The 18,518-nt window shown below is 48.6% G+C and overlaps 1 protein-coding gene across 11 annotated transcripts in view; it reads right to left on the reverse strand.

Annotated features, from left to right (window-relative positions):
* LOC122561485 (protein piccolo) overlaps positions 1-18,518 on the reverse strand; it is a 650,955-nt gene that overhangs the window by 142,369 nt on the left and 490,068 nt on the right. For 6 of the 11 annotated variants that reach the window (XM_087999305.1, XM_087999304.1, XM_087999306.1 and 3 more), the window contains one exon: positions 15,776-15,952. The exons of 3 other annotated variants lie outside the window; for them this stretch is intronic. In XM_087999305.1, coding sequence (XP_087855431.1) covers positions 15,776-15,952 — 177 coding nt within the window. Of the gene's footprint in view, positions 1-15,775; positions 16,009-18,518 lie in introns of those variants that run through there. 2 more of the 11 variants (XM_087999308.1, XM_087999312.1) reach the window with 2 other exon arrangements.

The raw sequence follows: 18,518 nt of genomic DNA on the forward strand, positions 1-18,518 counted from the left end.
ATCAGAGCTGAAAATGTGTTGCTGGAAAAGCGCAGCAGGTCAGGCAGCATCCAAGGAGCAGGAGAATCGACGTTTCGGGCATGAGCCCTTCTTCAGGAGGGCGAGAAACAGAGGGGCTGAAACATAGGGGGAGAAACAGAGGGGTTTAAACAGAGGTGAGAAACAGAGGGAATGAAACAGAACGTCTGAAACAGAGGGCGAGAAACAGAGGAGCTGAAACAGAGGGTCTGAAACAGAGGGCAAGACACAGACGGGCTGAAACAGAGGACGAGAAAGACAGGGGCTGAAACACTTGGGCTGGAACAGAGGGCGAGATACAGAGGGTCTGAAGCAGATGGTGAGAAACAGAGGGGCTGAAACAGAAGGGCTGGAACAGAGGGCGAGATACAGAGGGTCTGAAGCAGATGGTGAGAAACAGAGGGGCTGAAACAGAAGGGCTGAAACAGAGGGCGAGAAAGACAGGGGCTGAAACAGTTGGGCTGAAACAGAGGGGCTGAAACAGAGGGTGAGAAACAGAGGGGCAGAAACAGAGTGCGAGAAACAGAGGGGCTGAAACAGAGGGCAAGAAACAGAGGGGCTGAAACAGAGGGGCTGAAACAGCGGGGCTGAAACAGAGGGGCTGAAACTGAGGGTGAGAAACAGAGGGGCAGAAACAGAGTGCGAGAAACAGAGGGGCTGAAACAGAGGGGCTGAAACAGAGGGGCTGAAACAGAGTGGCTGAAACAGAGAGTCTGAAACAGAGGGCTTGAAACAAAAGGGCTGAAAAGAGGGGCTGAGACAGCGGGGCTGAAACAGAGGGGCTGAAACAGAGGGCAGAAACAGAGGGGCTGAAACAGAGGGCGAGAAATAGAGGGTCTGAAACAGAGGGCAAGAAACAGAGGGGCTGAAACAGAGGGTGCGAAAGACAGGGGCTGACACACTTGGACTGAAACAGAGGGCGAGAAACAGAGGATCTGAAACTGAGGGCGAGAAACAGAGGATCTGAAACACAGGACGAGAAACAGAGGGTCTGAAACAGAGGGGTGAAGCAGAGGGACTGAAACAGAGGGGGTGAAATAGAGGGGCTGAAACAGATGGCGAGAAACAGAGGGGCTGAAACAGAGGGGCTGAAACAGAGGGGCTGAAACAGAGGGGGAGAAACAGAGGGGGAGAAACAGAGCGAGGGAAACAGATAGGGTGAAACAGGAGGACGGAAACAGAGGCGAGAAACAGAGGGCGAGAAACAGTGGGCGAGAAATAGAGGGCAGGAAACAGAGGGGCTGAAACAGAGGGCGAGAAACAGAGGGACTGAAATAGAGGGGCTGAAACAGAGGGCGAGAAACAGAGGAGAAAGTGAGGAATGCAGATGCTGGAGATCAGTGCCGAAAATGTGTTGCTGGAAAAGCGCAGCAGGTCAGGCAGCATCCAAGGAGCCCTTCTTCAGGAGGGCGAGAAACAGAGGGTCTGAAACAGAGGGCGAGAAACAGAGGGGGAGAAACAGAGGGGCTGAAACAGAGGAGCTGAAACAGGGGGACTGAAACAGAAGGTCTGAAACAGAGGGCAAGAAACAGAAGGGCTGAAACAGCGGGGGGAGGAAACTGAGGGTGAGAAACAGAGGGGCTGAAACAGAGGTGCTGAAACAGTGGGGCTGAAACAGAGAGTGAGAAACAGAGTGGCTGAAACACAGGAGCTGAAATAGAGGGGCTGAAACACAGGGCCTGAAACACAGGGCGAGAAAAAGAGGGGCTGAAACAGAGGGTCTGAAATAGAGGGACTGAAACAGAGGGGCTGAAACTGAGGGGCTGAAACAGAGGGGCTGAAACAGAGGGCGAGAAACAGAGGGTCTGAAACAGAGGGGCTGAAACAGAGGGCGAGATACAGAGGGTCTGAAACAGAGGGCAAGAAACAGACGGGCTGAAACATAGGGGGAGAAACAGAGGGGTTTAAACAGAGGTGAGAAACAGAGGGAATGAAACAGAACGTCTGAAACAGAGGGCGAGAAACAGAGGAGCTGAAACAGAGGGTCTGAAACAGAGGGCAAGACACAGACGGGCTGAAACAGAGGACGAGAAAGACAGGGGCTGAAACACTTGGGCTGGAACAGAGGGCGAGATACAGAGGGTCTGAAGCAGATGGTGAGAAACAGAGGGGCTGAAACAGAAGGGCTGGAACAGAGGGCGAGATACAGAGGGTCTGAAACAGAGGGCGAGAAAGACACGGGAGAAACCGAGGGACTGTAACAGAGGGGCTGAAACAGAGGGACTGAAACAGAGAGCGAGAAACAGAGGGCGAGAAACAGAGGGTGAGAAACAGAGGGGCTGAAACAGACGGGCTGAAAGAGAGGATGAGAAAGACAGGGGCTGAAACATTTGGGCTGAAACAGACAGCGAGAAACAGAGGCGCTGAAACAGAGGGGCTGTAACAGAGGAGCTGAAACGGCCGAGTGAAACAGAGGGCGTGAAACAGAGGGCGAGAAACAGAGAGGGTGAACCTGACGGGCTGAAACAGAGGAGCTGAAACAGAGGGCAAGAAACAGAGGGCGAGAAACAGAGGGCGAGAAACAGAGGGCGAGAAACAGAGGGCGAGAAACAGATCGAGAAACAGAGGGTGAGAAACAGAAGGTCTGAAACAGATGGCGAGAAACAGAGAGCGAGAAACAGAGTTGGAGAAACAGAGGGGAAGAAAGAGGTGGGAGAAACAGGGGGAGAAACAGAGAGGGAGAAAGAGGTGTGCTGAAACAGAGGGGCTGAAAAAGATTGCGAGAAACAGAGGCGAAAAACAGAGGGGCTGAAACAGAGGGAATGAAACAGAGGGCGAGAAACAATGGGCGAGAAATAGAAGGGCTGAAACAGAGGGGCTGAAACAGAGGGCGGGAAACATGACGAGAAACAGTGGCCGAGAAATAGAGGGTGGGAAACAGTAGGCGAGAAACAGAGGGGCTGAAACAGAGGGGATGAAAGAGAGGGTGAGAAACAGCGGGCGAGAAACAGAGGGACTGAAATAGAGGGGCTGAAACAGAGGGCGAGAAACAGAGGAGAAAGTGAGGACTGCAGTTGCTGGAAAAGCGCAGCAGGTCAGGCAGCATCCAAGGAGCAGGAGAATCGACGTTTTGGGCATGAGCCCTTCTTCAGGAGGGCGAGAAACAGAGGGGCTGAAACAAAGGGGGAGAAACAGAGGGGGAGAAAGAGGGGGGGAAACGGGGAGAAACAGAGGGGGAGAAAGACGTGCTGAAACAGAGGGGCTGAAACAGTGGGGCTGAAACAGAGGGGGAGAAACAGAGGGGGAGAAACAGAGGGACTAACAGAGGGGGAGAAACAGAGGGTGAGAAACAGAGGGACTGTAACAGAGGGGCTGAAACAGAGGGACTGAAACAGTGGGCGAGAAACAGAGGGCGAGAAACAGTGGGCGAGAAATAGAGGGCGAGAAATAGAAGGGCTGAAACAGAGGAGCTGAAACAGCGGGGCTGAAACAGAGGAGCTGAAAGAGAGAGCGAGAAACAGAGGGCGAGAAACAGAGGGTGACAAATAGAGGGGCTGAAACAGAGGGGCTGAAACAAAGGGGCTGAAACAGAGGGGCTGAAAGACGGGCTGAAACAGAAGGGCTGAAAGAGAGGATGAGAAACAGAGGGGCTGAAACAGAGGGCGAGAAAGGCAGGGGCTGAAACATTTGGGCTGAAACAGAGGGCGAGAAACAGAGGGGGAGAAACAGAGGGACTAATAGAGGGGGAGAAACAGAGGGTGAGAAACAGAGGGACTGTAACAGAGGGGCTGAAACAGAGGGACTGAAACAGTGGGCGAGAAACAGAGGGCGAGAAACAGTGGGCGAGAAATAGAGGGCGAGAAATAGAAGGGCTGAAACAGAGGAGCTGAAACAGCGGGGCTGAAACAGAGGAGCTGAAAGAGAGAGCGAGAAACAGAGGGCGAGAAACAGAGGGTGACAAATAGAGGGGCTGAAACAGAGGGGCTGAAACAGAGGGCGAGAAAGACACGGGCTGAAACACTTGGGCTGGAACAGAGGGCGAGATACAGAGGGGCTGAAACAGAGGGTGAGATACAGAGGGGCTGAAACAGAGGAGCTGAAACAGAGGGCGAGAAAGACACGGGCTGAAACACTTGGGCTGGAACAGAGGGCGAGAAACAGAGGGGGAGAAACCGAGGGACTGTAACAGAGGGGCTGAAACAGAGGGACTGAAACAGAGAGCGAGAAACAGAGGGCGAGAAACAGAGGGTGAGAAACAGAGGGGCTGAAACAGACGGGCTGAAAGAGAGGATGAGAAAGACAGGGGCTGAAACATTTGGGCTGAAACAGACAGCGAGAAACAGAGGCGCTGAAACAGAGGGGCTGTAACAGAGGAGCTGAAACGGCCGAGGTGAAACAGAGGGCGTGAAACAGAGGGCGAGAAACAGAGAGGGTGAACCTGACGGGCTGAAACAGAGGGGCTGAAACAGAGGGCAAGAAACAGAGGGCGAGAAACAGAGGGCGAGAAACAGAGGGCGAGAAACAGAGGGCGAGAAACAGATCGAGAAACAGAGGGTGAGAAACAGAAGGTCTGAAACAGATGGCGAGAAACAGAGAGCGAGAAACAGAGTTGGAGAAACAGAGGGGAAGAAAGAGGTGGGAGAAACAGGGGGAGAAACAGAGAGGGAGAAAGAGGTGTGCTGAAACAGAGGGGCTGAAAAAGATTGCGAGAAACAGAGGCGAAAAACAGAGGGGCTGAAACAGAGGGAATGAAACAGAGGGCGAGAAACAATGGGCGAGAAATAGAAGGGCTGAAACAGAGGGGCTGAAACAGAGGGCGGGAAACCGATAGGCTGAAACAGAGAGACTGAAACAGAGGACGAGAAACATGACGAGAAACAGTGGCCGAGAAATAGAGGGTGGGAAACAGTAGGCGAGAAACAGAGGGGCTGAAACAGAGGGGATGAAAGAGAGGGTGAGAAACAGCGGGCGAGAAACAGAGGGACTGAAATAGAGGGGCTGAAACAGAGGGCGAGAAACAGAGGAGAAAGTGAGGACTGCAGTTGCTGGAAAAGCGCAGCAGGTCAGGCAGCATCCAAGGAGCAGGAGAATCGACGTTTTGGGCATGAGCCCTTCTTCAGGAGGGCGAGAAACAGAGGGGCTGAAACAAAGGGGGAGAAACAGAGGGGGAGAAAGAGGGGGGGAAACGGGGAGAAACAGAGGTGGAGAAAGACGTGCTGAAACAGAGGGGCTGAAACAGTGGGGCTGAAACAGAGGGGGAGAAACAGAGGGGGAGAAACAGAGGGACTAACAGAGGGGGAGAAACAGAGGGTGAGAAACAGAGGGACTGTAACAGAGGGGCTGAAACAGAGGGACTGAAACAGTGGGCGAGAAACAGAGGGCGAGAAACAGTGGGCGAGAAATAGAGGGCGAGAAATAGAAGGGCTGAAACAGAGGAGCTGAAACAGCGGGGCTGAAACAGAGGAGCTGAAAGAGAGAGCGAGAAACAGAGGGCGAGAAACAGAGGGTGACAAATAGAGGGGCTGAAACAGAGGGGCTGAAACAAAGGGGCTGAAACAGAGGGGCTGAAAGACGGGCTGAAACAGAAGGGCTGAAAGAGAGGATGAGAAACAGAGGGGCTGAAACAGAGGGCGAGAAAGGCAGGGGCTGAAACATTTGGGCTGAAACAGAGGGCGAGAAACAGAGGGGGAGAAACAGAGGGACTAATAGAGGGGGAGAAACAGAGGGTGAGAAACAGAGGGACTGTAACAGAGGGGCTGAAACAGAGGGACTGAAACAGTGGGCGAGAAACAGAGGGCGAGAAACAGTGGGCGAGAAATAGAGGGCGAGAAATAGAAGGGCTGAAACAGAGGAGCTGAAACAGCGGGGCTGAAACAGAGGAGCTGAAAGAGAGAGCGAGAAACAGAGGGCGAGAAACAGAGGGTGACAAATAGAGGGGCTGAAACAGAGGGGCTGAAACAAAGGGGCTGAAACAGAGGGGCTGAAAGACAGGGGCTGAAACAGAAGGGCTGAAAGAGAGGATGAGAAACAGAGGGGCTGAAACAGAGGGCGAGAAAGGCAGGGGCTGAAACATTTGGGCTGAAACAGAGGGCGAGAAACAGAGGAGCTGAAACAGAGGCGCTGATACAGAGGGGCTGTAACAGAGGGGCTGTAACAGAGGAGCTGAAACAGACAAGTTGAAACAGAGAAGTGCAAACAGAGGGCGTGAAACAGAGGGCGAGAAACAGAGAGGGTGAACCTGATGGACTGAAACAGAGGGGCTGAAACAGAGGGCAAGAAACAGAGGGTGAGAAACAGAGAGGGTGAACCTGATGGACTGAAACAGAGGGGCTGAAACAGAGGGCGAGAAACAGAGAGGGTGAACCTGATGGACTGAAACAGAGGGGCTGAAATAGAGGGCGAGAAACAGAGGGTGAGAAACAGAAGGTCTGAAACAGAGGGCGAGAAACAGAGAGGCTGAAACAGATGGCGAAAAAGACAGCGGTGAAACACTTGGGCTGAAACAGAGGGTGAGATACTGATGGTCTGAAGCAGACAGTGAGATACAAAGGGGCTGAAACAGAGGAGCTGAAACAGAGGGCGAGAAAGACACGGGCTGAAACACTTGGGCAGAAACAGAGGGCGAGATACAGAGGGTCTGAAACAGAGGGGGGGAGTAGAGAGACTGAAACAGAGGGCGTGAAATAGAGGGGCTGAAACAGAGGGCGAGAAACAGAGGGGCTGAAACAGAGGGCGAGAAACAGAGGGGCTGAAACAGAGGATCTGAAACAGAGGACGAGAAACAGAGGGTCTGAAAGAGAGGGGGGAAGCAGACAGACTGAAACAGAGGGGGTGAAACAGAGGGCGAGAAACAGAGGGCGAGAAACAGAGAGGCTGAAACAGAGGGCGAGAAAGACAGGGGCTGAAACACTTGGGCTGAAACAGAGGGTGAGGAACAGAGGGGGAGAAAGAGGGGGACTGGAATAGAGGGGCTGAAACAGAGGGCGAGAAACAGAGGAGAAAGTGAGGACTGCAGTTGCTGGAAAAGCGCAGCAGGTCAGGCAGCATCCAAGGAGCAGGAGAATCGACGTTTTGGGCATGAGCCCTTCTTCAGGAGGGCGAGAAACAGAGGGGCTGAAACAAAGGGGGGAGAAACAGAGGGGGAGAAAGAGGGGGGGAAACAGGGGGAGAAACAGAGGGGGAGAAAGACATGTGCTGAAACAGAGGGGCTGAAACAGAGGGGCTTAAACAGAGTGGCTGAAAAAGAGTGCAAGAAACAGAGGCGATAAACAGAGGGGCTGAAACAGAGGGGGAGAAACAGAGGGTGAGAAACAGAGGGACTGTAACAGAGGGGCTGAAACAGAGGGGGAGAAACAGAGGGCGAGAAACAGTGGGCGAGAAACAGTGGGCGAGAAATAGAGGGCGAGAAATAGAAGGGCTGAAACAGAGGAGCTGAAACAGAGGAGCTGAAAGAGAGGCTAAGAAACAGAGGGACTGAAAGAGAGGGTGAGAAAGACAGGGGCTGAAACATTTGGGCTGAAACAGACAGCGAGAAACAGAGGGTCTGAAACAGCGGGTCTGAAACAGTGGGTGAGAAACAGAGGAGCTGAAACAGAGGGGCTGAAACAGAGGGGCTGAAACAGAGGGGCTGAAACAGCCGCGGTGAAACAGAGGTGTGCCCAGTGGTTAGCACTGCTGCCTCACAGCGCCAGAGACCCGGGTTCAATTCCCGCCTCAGGTGAGTGACTGTGTGGAGTTTGCACGTTCTCCCCGTGTCTGCGTGGGTTTCCTCCGGGTGCTCCGGTTTCCTCCCACAAAGATGTGCAGGTTAGGTGAATCGGCCATGCTAAATTGCCCGTAGGTGTTAGGTAAGGGGTAAATGTAGGGGTATGGGTGGGTTTCGCTTCGACGGGTCGGTGTGGACTTGTTGGGCCGAAGGGCCTGTTTCCACACTGTAATGTAATGTAATCTAATCTAATCTAATCAAACAGAGGGCGTGAAACAGAGAGTGTGAACCTGACGGGCTGAAACAGAGGGGCTGAAACAGAGGGGGAGAAACAGAGGGGGAGAAACAGAGGGGGAGAAAGAGATGTGCTGAAACAGAGGGGCTTAAACAGAATGGCTGAAAAAGAATGCGAGAAACAGAGACGAGAAACAGAGGGGCTGAAACAGAGGGGCTGAAACAGAGGGGCTGAAACAGAGGGACTGAAACAGAGGGTGGGAAACAGATAGGCTGAAAGAGAGGGACTGAAACAGAGGGTGAGAAACAGAGGACGAGAAACAGTGGGCGAGAAATAGAAGGGCTGAACCAGAGGGGCTGAAACAGAGGGGCTGAAACAGAGGGCGAGGAACAGAGGGTGAGAAACAGAGGGGCTGAAACAGACGGTGAGAAACAGCGGGCGATAAACAGAGGAGCTGAAACAGAGGGCGAGAAAGACAGGGGCTGAAAGACTTGAGCTGAAACAGAGGGTGAGGAACAGAGGGCGAGAAACAAAGAGGCTGAATCAGAGTGGCTGAAACAGCGGGGCTGAAACAGAGTGGCTGAAACAGCGGGGCTGAAACAGAGGGGCTTAAACAGAGGGGCTGAAATAGAGGGGCTGAAACAGAGGGGCTGAAACAGAGGCGCTGAAACCGAGGGTGAGAGGGCAAGAAACAGAGGGTGACAAAAAGAGTGGCTGAAACAGAGGGTGAGAAATGGAGTATCAGAAACAGAGTGCCTGATACTGAAGGTGAGAAACTGAGTTCCTCATACAGAGAGTGAGAAACAGAGTGAGAAAATTAGATTGTCAGAAACAGAGGGTGAGAATAAGAGTGACTGAAACAGCTGAGAATCAAAGGGCCTGAAACAGAGGGTGAGAAACAGCAAGCCTGATACACAGAGTGAGAAACAATAGGTGAGAAACAGAGTTCCTGAAACAGAGTGTGAGAAACTGAGTGACTGAAACAGAGGGTGAGAAACTGAGTGACTGATACAGAGGGTGAGTAATGGAGGGCCTGGAACAGAGTGTGAGAAACAGAGGGTGAGAATCAGAGGGCGCGAAACATATGACAGAAACAGAGGGTGAGAATCAGAGGGAGAGAAACAGAGTGCGTGAAACAGAGGGTGAGAAACAGTTGGTGAGAAATTGAATGCCTCAAACAGAGAGTGAGAAACAGAGTGTGAGAACCAGAGGGAGAGAATTACAGTGCTGGAAACAGAGGGTGCGAATCAGTGTGCCTGGTACAGAGCGTGAGAAACAGTTGGTGAGAAATACAGTGCCTGATGCAGAGGGTGTGAAACAGAGTCTCTGATATAGAGGGTGAGAAACAAAATACCTGCAACAGAGGGTGAGAAACAGAGAGTGAGAAACGTAATGCCTGAAACAGAGGGTGAGAAACAGAGAGCCTGACACAGCGAGAAAGAAACAGAGGGTGAGAAAGATAGTTCCTGATATAGATTGTGAGAAACAGAGAGCCTGCAACAGAGGGTGAGAAATAGAGGGTGAGAAACGTAGTGCCTGAAACAGACGGTGAGCAACAGAGTGCCTTGTAGAGAGGGTGAGAAACAGAGGATGAGACTCAGAGTGTCTGAAACCGAGGGTGAGAATCAGTTGGTGAGAAACAGAGTGCTGGATACAGATGGTGAGAAACAGAGGATGAGAAACTGAGAGACTCAAACAGAGGGTGAGAAACAGAGTACGTGATACACAGGGTGGGAAACAGAGTGCCTGATACAAAGCGTGAGCAACAGAGTGCCTGATAAAGTAGGTGAGAAAATGAGAGCCTCATACAGAGGGCAAGAAACAGAGGGTCTGAAACAGAGGGGCTGAACAGAGGGGTGAAGCAGAGGGACTGAAACAGAGGGGTTGAAATAGAGCCCGAGAAACAGAGGAGAAAGTGAGGACTGCAGATGCTGGAGATCAGAGCTGAAAATGTGTTGCTGGAAAAGCGCAGCAGGTCAGGCAGCATCCAAGGAGCAGGAGAATCGACGTTTCGGGCATGAGCTCTTCTTCAGGAGGGCAAGAAACAGAGGGACTGAAACAGAGGGGGAGATACAGAGGGTCTGAAGCAGAGGGCGAGAAACAGAGGGTCTGAAACAGAGGGCGAGAAACAGAGGGGCTGAAACAGAGGGCGAGATACAGAGGGTCTGAAACAGAGGGCGAAAAACAGAGGGGTTGAAACAGAGGGCGAGAAAGACAGGGTCTGAAACACTTGGGCTGGAACAGAGGGCGAGAGACAGAGGGTCTGAAGCAGAGGGCGAGAAACAGAGGGGCTAAAACAGAGGGTGCGAAAGACAGGGGATGAAACACTTGGGCTGAAACAGAGGGCGAGAAACAGAGGATCTGAAACAGAGGACGAGAAACAGAGGGTCTGAAACAGATGGCGAGAATCAGAGGGCGAGAAACAGAGGGACTAAAATAGAGGGGCTGAAACAGAGCCCGAGAAACAGAGGAGAAAGTGAGGACTGCAGATGCTGGAGATCAGAGCTGAAAATGTGTTGCTGGAAAAGTGCAGCAGGTCAGGCAGCATCCAAGGAGCAGGAGAATCGACGTTTCGGGCATGAGCTCTTCTTCAGGAGGGCGAGAAACAGAGGGGCTGAAACAGAGGGGGAGATACAGAGGGTCTGAAGCAGAGGGCGAGAAACAGAGGGGCTGAAACGGAAGGCCTGAAACAGAGGGCGAGAAAGACAGGGGCTGAAACACGGGCTGAAACAGAGGGCGAGATACAGAGGGTCTGAAACAGAGGGCGAGAAACAAAGAGGCTGAAACAGAGGGGCTGAAACAGAGGGGCTGTAACAGAGGGTGAGAAAGACAGGGGCTGAAAGACTTGAGCTGAAACAGAGTGTGAGGAACAGAGGGCGAGAAACAAAGAGGCTGAAACAGAGGGGCTGAAACAGCGGGGCTTAAACAGAGGGGCTGAAACAGAGGGGCTGAAACAGAGGGGCTGAAACAGAGGGGCTGAAACAGAGGGGCTGAAACAGAGGGGCTTAAACAGAGGCGCTGAAACCGAGGGTGAGAGGGCAAGAAACAGAGGGTGACAAAAAGAGTGGCTGAAACAGCAGGTGAGAAATGGAGTATCAGAAACAGAGTGCCTGATACTGAAGGTGAGAAACTGAGTTCCTCATACAGAGAGTGAGAAACAGAGTGAGAGAATTAGATTACCAGAAACAGAGGGTGAGAATAAGAGTGACTGAAACAGCTGAGAATCAAAGGGCCTGAAACAGAGGGTGAGAAACAGCAAGCCTGATACACAGAGTTGGAAACAGTAGGTGAGAAACAGAGTTCCTGAAACAGAGTGTGAGAAACTGAGTGACTGAAACAGAGGGTGAGAAACTGAGTGACTGATACAGAGGGTGAGAAACTGAGTGACTGATACAGAGGGTGAGTAATGGAGGGCCTGGAACAGAGTGTGAGAAACAGAGGGTGAGAATCAGTGTGCCTGGTACAGAGCGTGAGAAACAGAGGGTGAGAAATACAGTGCCTGATGCAGAGGGTGTGAAACAGAGTCCCTGATATAGAGGGTGAGAAACAAAATGCCTGCAACAGAGGGTGAGAAACAGAGGGTGAGAAACGTAGTGCCTGAAACAGAGGGTGAGAAACAGAGAGCCTGACACAGAGAGAGAGAAACAGAGGGTGAGAAAGATAGTCCTGATATAGATTGTGAGAAACAGAGAGCCTGACACAGAGAGAGAGAAACAGAGGGTGAGAAAGATAGTCCTGATATAGATTGTGAGAAACAGAGAGCCTGCAACAGAGGGTGAGAAACAGAGTCCCTGATATAGAGGGTGAGATACAAAGTGCCTGCAACAGAGGGTGAGAAATAGAGGGTGAGAAACGTAGTGCCTGAAACAGAGGTTGAGAAACATAGTGCCTGAAACAGAGGGTGAGAACCAGAGAGCCTGACACAGAGAGAGAAACAGAGGGTGAGAAACAGAGTGCCTTGTAGAGAGGGTGAGAAACAGAGGGTGAGAGACAGAGTGTCTGAAACCAAGGGTGAGAATCAGTTGGTGAGAAACAGAGTGCCGGATACAGATGGTGATAAACAGAGGATGAGAAACTGAGAGACTCAAACAGAGGGTGAGAAACAGAGTACGTGATACACAGGGTGGGAAACAGAGTGCCTGATACAAAGCGTGAGCAACAGAGTGCCTGATAAAGTAGGTGAGAAAATGAGAGCCTCATACAGAGGGCAAGAAACAGAGGGCCTGAAACAGAGGAGTGAAGCAGAGGGGCTGAAACAGAGGGGGTGAAATAGAGGGGCTCAAATAGAGCCCAAGAAACCCAGGAGAAAGTGAGGACTGCAGATGCTGGAGATCAGAGCCGAAAATGTGTTGCTGGAAAGCGCAGCAGGTCAGGCAGCATCCAAGGAGCAGGAGAATCGACGTTTCGGGCATGAGCTCTTCTTCAGGAGGGCGAGAAACAGAGGGGGAGAAACAGAGGGGGAGAAAGAGATGTGCTGAAACAGAGGGGCTGAAAAAGAGTGCGAGAAACAGAGGCGAGACACAGATTGGGCAAATTAGCCACAATGCCGTATTGTGGCTAATTCTTGGTGTATACAGGATGGTTTTCTTAACCAATATGTGGAGGGACCAACCATAGAGCAGGCTATCTGAGACTGAGTACTGTATAATGAGAAGGGAATCATTGCCAATTTGGCTGTGTGAAACCCCTTGGAGATGAGCGACCATAACATGATAGAATTTTTTTATCAAGATGGAGAGTGAGGTAGTTGATTCGGAGACTAGAGTGCTGAATCTTAATAAAGGAAACTATGAAGATATGGGTTGTGACTTGATCTTGACAGATTAGGGAGAATTACTTAAAGGGATGACAATGGATAAACAATGGCTAATATTCAAGGAACGCATGGAGGAACTGCAACAACACAAAAGCAAGATGGGTAGGAGGGCCAATCCATGGCTTACAAAGAAAATTAGAGACAGTATCCAAGACAGATTGGCCAAGAAAAATAAATCTGAGGGTTGGGAATAGTTTAGAATTCAGCAAAAAAGGGCCAAGGGATTGTTTAAAAAGGGAAAAATACTGTACGAAAATAAGCTTGCACGGAACGTAAAGACTGACACTAAGAGCTTCAATAGGTATGTGAAGAGAAAGAGATTGGTGAACTCACATGTACATCCACTATTGACAGAAATGGGGGAATGTATAATCAGGGACAAAGAAATGGCTGAGAACTGAATACATACTTTGTTTCTGTCTTCCCAAAAGAAGACACAAATCATTTATTGGAAATGTTAGAGAATGCAAGATTTTGTAAGAGGGAAGAACTGAGGGAGATCAATATTAGTACAGAAATTATGCTGGTCAAATTGAGAGGAGTGAAGGTGGTAATTCCCTAGGACCTGATAATCTACATCCCAGAATACTTATGGAAGTGGCTGTAAGAATAATGGATGCATTGGTGGTCATCTTCCAGGATTCTATAAACTATAGGACAGTTCCTCCAGATTGGAAGGTAGCTAATGTCACTCCAATATTCAAAAGGGGACGTAGAAAGAAACCAGGGAATTATAAACCAGTAAGCCTAAGATCGGTAGTGGGGAAAATTCTCAAATCCATTATCAAGACTTTAAAGCGGAGCATTTAGAAATCAGCAGCAGGATTGGACAATGTCAGTATGGATTTATGAAGGAGAAATTATGCTGGACAAATCTGTTGGAATTCTATGAAGGTGTAACCAGTAGAGTTGACAAGGGGGAGCCAGTTGATGTAATATACTTGGACTTTCAGAAAGCGTTTGACAAAGTCCCACATAAGTGATTATTCTGCAAGATTAAAGCACATGGGATTGGGAAAAGTGTATTGAGGTGGAAAGAAAATTGGTTGGCAAAGAGGAAACAAAGAGTAGGAAAGAATGGGTCCTTTTCAATTGGCAGGCAGTGACTATTGGGGTTCCAGAGGGATCGGTGCTAGGATCCCAGCTATTCACAATACAGAGCAACCTCAATTATCTGAATACCAATTATCCGAAAATCAGATTATCTGAAGGAGATCTCAAGGTCCCGATAGAAACATTATATCAAAGATTGGAGAGCCTGTGGAATTCATTTCCATAAGAAGTAATTGATGCCAAAACATTGAAGGTATTCAAGAGGCAGCTAGATATAGCACTAGGGGTGAATGGGATTAAAGGTTATGGGGAGAAAGCAGGATCAGGCTATTGAGTTGGACAATCAGCCATGATCGTGATGATGATGGAACAGGCTTGAAGTGCCAACTGGCCTCCTCCTGCTTCTTTCTTCTATGTTTCTATGTAGCAGAGTGTAAGAAATACTTAGAAAATGTAAAAGAAAAGATGGTAGAAAACAAATCAAACACAGGAGGATTTAGAATTTCAATGTGATTGATGAAATAATGGTCACACTGTCATAGTCATAGAGATGTACAGCATGGAAACAGACCCTTCGGTCCAACTCATCCATGCCAACCAGATATCCCAACACAATCTAGTCCCACCTGCCAGCACCCGGCCCATATCCCTCCAAACCCTTCCTATTCATATACACATCCAGATGCCTTTTAAATGTTGCAATTGTACCAGCCTCCACCACTTCCTCTGGCAGCTCATTCTATACATGTACTACCCTCTGCATGAAGAATTTGCCCCTTAGGTCTCTTTTATATATTTCCCCTCTCACCTTAAACCTATGCCCTCTAGTTCTGGACACCCTGGCCCCAGGGAAAAGACTTTGTCTATTTATCCTATCCATGCCCCTCATGATTTTATAAACCTCAATAAGGTCACCCCTAAGCCTCCGACGCTAAAGGGAAAACAGCCCTAGCCTATTCAACCTTTCCCTATAGCTCAAATCCTCTAACCCTGGCAACATCCTTTCAAACCTTTTCTGAATCCTTTCAAGTTTCACAACATCTATCCAATAGGAAGGAGACCAGAATTGCACACAATATTCCAACAGTGGCCTCACCAATGTTTTGTACAGCCACAACATGACCTCCCAACTCCTGTACTCAGTACTCTGACCAATAAAGGAAAGCATAAAAAAACACCTTCCTCACTATCCTATCTACCTGTGACTCCACTTTCAAGGAGCTATGAACCTGCACTCCAAGGTCTCTTTGTTCAGCAACACTCCCTAGGACTCTATCATTAAGTGTATAAGTCCTGCTAAGATTTGCTTTCCCAAAATGCAGCACCTCACGTTTATCTAAATTAAATTCCATGTGCCACTTCTCAGCCCATTGGCCCATCTGGTCCAGATCCAGTTGTAATCTGAGGTGACCCTCTTCGCTGTCCTCTATACCTACAATTTTGGTGTCATCTGCAAACTTACTAACTGTACCTCTTATGCTCACATCCAAATCATTTATATAAATGATGAAAAGTAGTGGACCCAGCACCAATTCTTGTGGGAGTCCACTGGTCACAGGCCTCCAGTCTGAAAAACAACCCTCCATTGGCAGGAATCCACTTCATCTCTTTGCTAGACTGGAGCATGTTTGGAAGAAGCATTACAAAGTATATTGACAAGTCATTTGCAAACATAATATCTGCAATTCCATTATTAATTCAGAGCATGAAGTTGAGGTGCCGGTGTTGGACTGGGGTGGTCAAAATCAGAAGTTCACCTGACTAAGGAGCATGCTCTGAAAGCTTGTGATTTCAAATAGACCTGTTGAACTATACAACCTAGAATTGTGTGATTTCTGACTAATTTAGAGCAGGTCACTAAGCTGAGATAAATGTTTTAAATCAATGATTCAATTCACATTTAAAAATATTTAGAAATCTTGCATACTTGCTGACCCATTTAGAAAATTGCAAACTTCTTGAATAATCTTGAATAATATTTCATAACATTTCAAAATATTGATCTTACCTCCCTCAGACTTGGGTGATCCTTCTGACATCACCTTCCTTATGGCAAGTTGGCTTTGGTCTTTGTTCTCATTGGCTGGTGAAGGCAGATTGTCAGACTGAGTTCTTTGAATAGGGACGCCTGCAATGCTGTGTCTGTGCTTCCTGGCATGACTCTGAGCCTGACCGCTTTTATGTGCTGTGGCAGTGTGGGTGAAATGGAAACCCAGAGTATGTATCCTCAGATGGAACCAGCTTAAGTGTTTTTCATGCAAACAGAAGTGTTCCATTTAAATAAGTTGTGTAAACACCAAAAAGAGATATATCATGCACAGCATTAAGGAGTTAAAACTGGCCAGTTCTTTTGTCAAGACTTGATTACACTTAATTTGGCTCAGAAATTGCTTTGATGTGGAAAGTGCCCTATATGCAAAATTCAGAGTTATAAAAGTTAATAAAGTCAAACGCATTAAGAAGATCTCTAATGAATGAACCCCTACATATACATGAACTCAAACTGTAGGTTTTATATGAAGTGCTTTATGGGACATGATTATAATTTGATATCAGTAATCACTCTGGTCCTTTATGGGGTTCCTACTAACAATGATTATATGTATATCTAATGGATTAATTACCCACCATTGACCTGCATACAATACTGATAAAGGCAATTTCTTTTTAAAACAAGTTATTTGGATCATATTGGTGGGTGGCATAGTGGCACGGTGGTTAGCACTGCTGCTTCACAGCGCCAGAGATCCAGGTTCAATTCCTGCCTCAGGCAACTCTCTGTGTGGAGTTTGCACATTCTCCCTGTGTCTGTGTGGGTTTCCTCCGGGTACTCTGGTTTCCTCCCGCAATCCAAAAAAAAAATGTGCAGGTTAGGTGAGTTGGCCAGGCTAAGTTGTTAGGAGTGTGGGCTTGTTGGGCCAAAGGGCCTGTTTCCACACTGTAAGTAATCTTAAATATCGGGATCTATATTCTTATCACATGAATTTCATACTGCCATTGGTGGTAAGAACAGTACAGGCTTTTTAGAAAAACACAATATGGATCCTTGATTTATGTACTCGAGCATCTGGATTTGAAAAATGAAACATGATAAACAGGACTTTGGATGAAAAACCAATCACTGGAATGTAAAGGAAAATTTCATGCAATGTATACCTTTGTGGTGAATTCTCCGTTAGGTGTTCTCTGTACCATCACGTCTAGGAATGGGAGTTGGTTGTCCTTTTCTTCCTCTCTAGTGATTCACAGAGGTACAGAGAACACCTAACGGAGAATTCACCACAAAGGTATACAGGAAAGCCACACACACAGACCAAGTCCTGAACTACGAAAGCAACCACCCCAACACACACAAAAGAAGTTGCATCAAGACACTATTCAAAAGAGCCACAACACACTGCAGTACACCAGAACTGCAAAAAGAGGAAGAAGAACACCTATACAATATATTCGCCAAAAACGGATACCCCCGCAATTTCATCACAGATGCCTAAGGGAAAGACAATGGAACGAGGACATGCCACAACCCAAAGGACTAGCCACACTACCATACATCAAGAGCATTTCCGAACTGACAGCCAGACTACTGCGACCACTAGGACTCATAACAGCACACAAACCAACAGCCACTCTCAAACAACAACTCACCAGGACGAAGGACCCGATACCCAGCATGAGCAAAACCAATGTAGTGTACAAAATCCCATGCAAGGACTGTACAAAACACTACATAGGACAAACAGGAAGACAGCTAATGATCCGCATCCATGAACACCAACTAGCCACGAAACGACACGACCAGCTATCCTTAGTAGCCACAAACACAGATGACAAGCAACATGAATTCGACTGGAACAACACTACTATTATAGGACAAGCCAAACAGTGAACAGCCAGGGAATTCCGAGAGGCATGGCACTCATCCACAGATTCAATCAATAAGCACATCGATCTGGACCTAATATTCCGACCACTGCAGCGGAAAGCTGGAACTGACAACCGGAAGCGGCAGATTCAAACCACTACAAATACCGGAGGAAAGATCGCAGAAGCGCTTCACAGGAGGCTCCCAAGCACTGAGGATGTCACCTAGACAGGGGAGGAAATGTCTGCAACACAAATTCCCAGCTCGGCGAACAGAACCACAACAACGAGCACCCGAGCTACAAATCTTCTCACAAACTTTGCACCAAGTCTTATTTTACTACCACCTGTATATTTGTTGACCTGTACTGACTCCAGAATAAACAACAGGTTGATTTCAAAAATCTCATGCTTGCTTTCTCGAGGTCCTTGTCCCTCCCTATATCTGTCCATCCCTCCAGTCCCTCAATCCTCAAATTTACTGAATACTCCTTTTTTATAGTCATGTACAGTATTTCCATTCTCTTCAGCATCCCTGATTTTAATTGCTTCACCAGTGCTGACTTACATTCCTAATGAAGAGCTTATGCCCGAAACATTGACTCTCCTGCACCTTGGACGCTGCCTGACCTGCTGTGTTTTTCCAGCGCCACACTTTTTGACTCTGACTCTCCAGCATCTACAGTCCTCACTTTCTCGTAATGTCTTTAATTGCCCAACTCCTAAATTTGGGTATAAAAGCAAAGTACAGCAGATGCTGTAAATCTGAAATCTGAAGGAACTCAGCAAGTTTAGCAGCATCCACGTGGAGAGAAACAGAGTTAACATTGTGAGTCCGATATGATTCTTCCTTGGAACTCTGAAGAAGTTGCTGCTAGACCTACTAG

The sequence above is a fragment of the Chiloscyllium plagiosum genome, unplaced genomic scaffold, assembly GCF_037043375.1.
Source record: "Chiloscyllium plagiosum isolate Xiang-an unplaced genomic scaffold, Cpla_swu_hap1 HiC_scaffold_23, whole genome shotgun sequence".
Lineage (NCBI taxonomy): Eukaryota > Metazoa > Chordata > Chondrichthyes > Orectolobiformes > Hemiscylliidae > Chiloscyllium > Chiloscyllium plagiosum.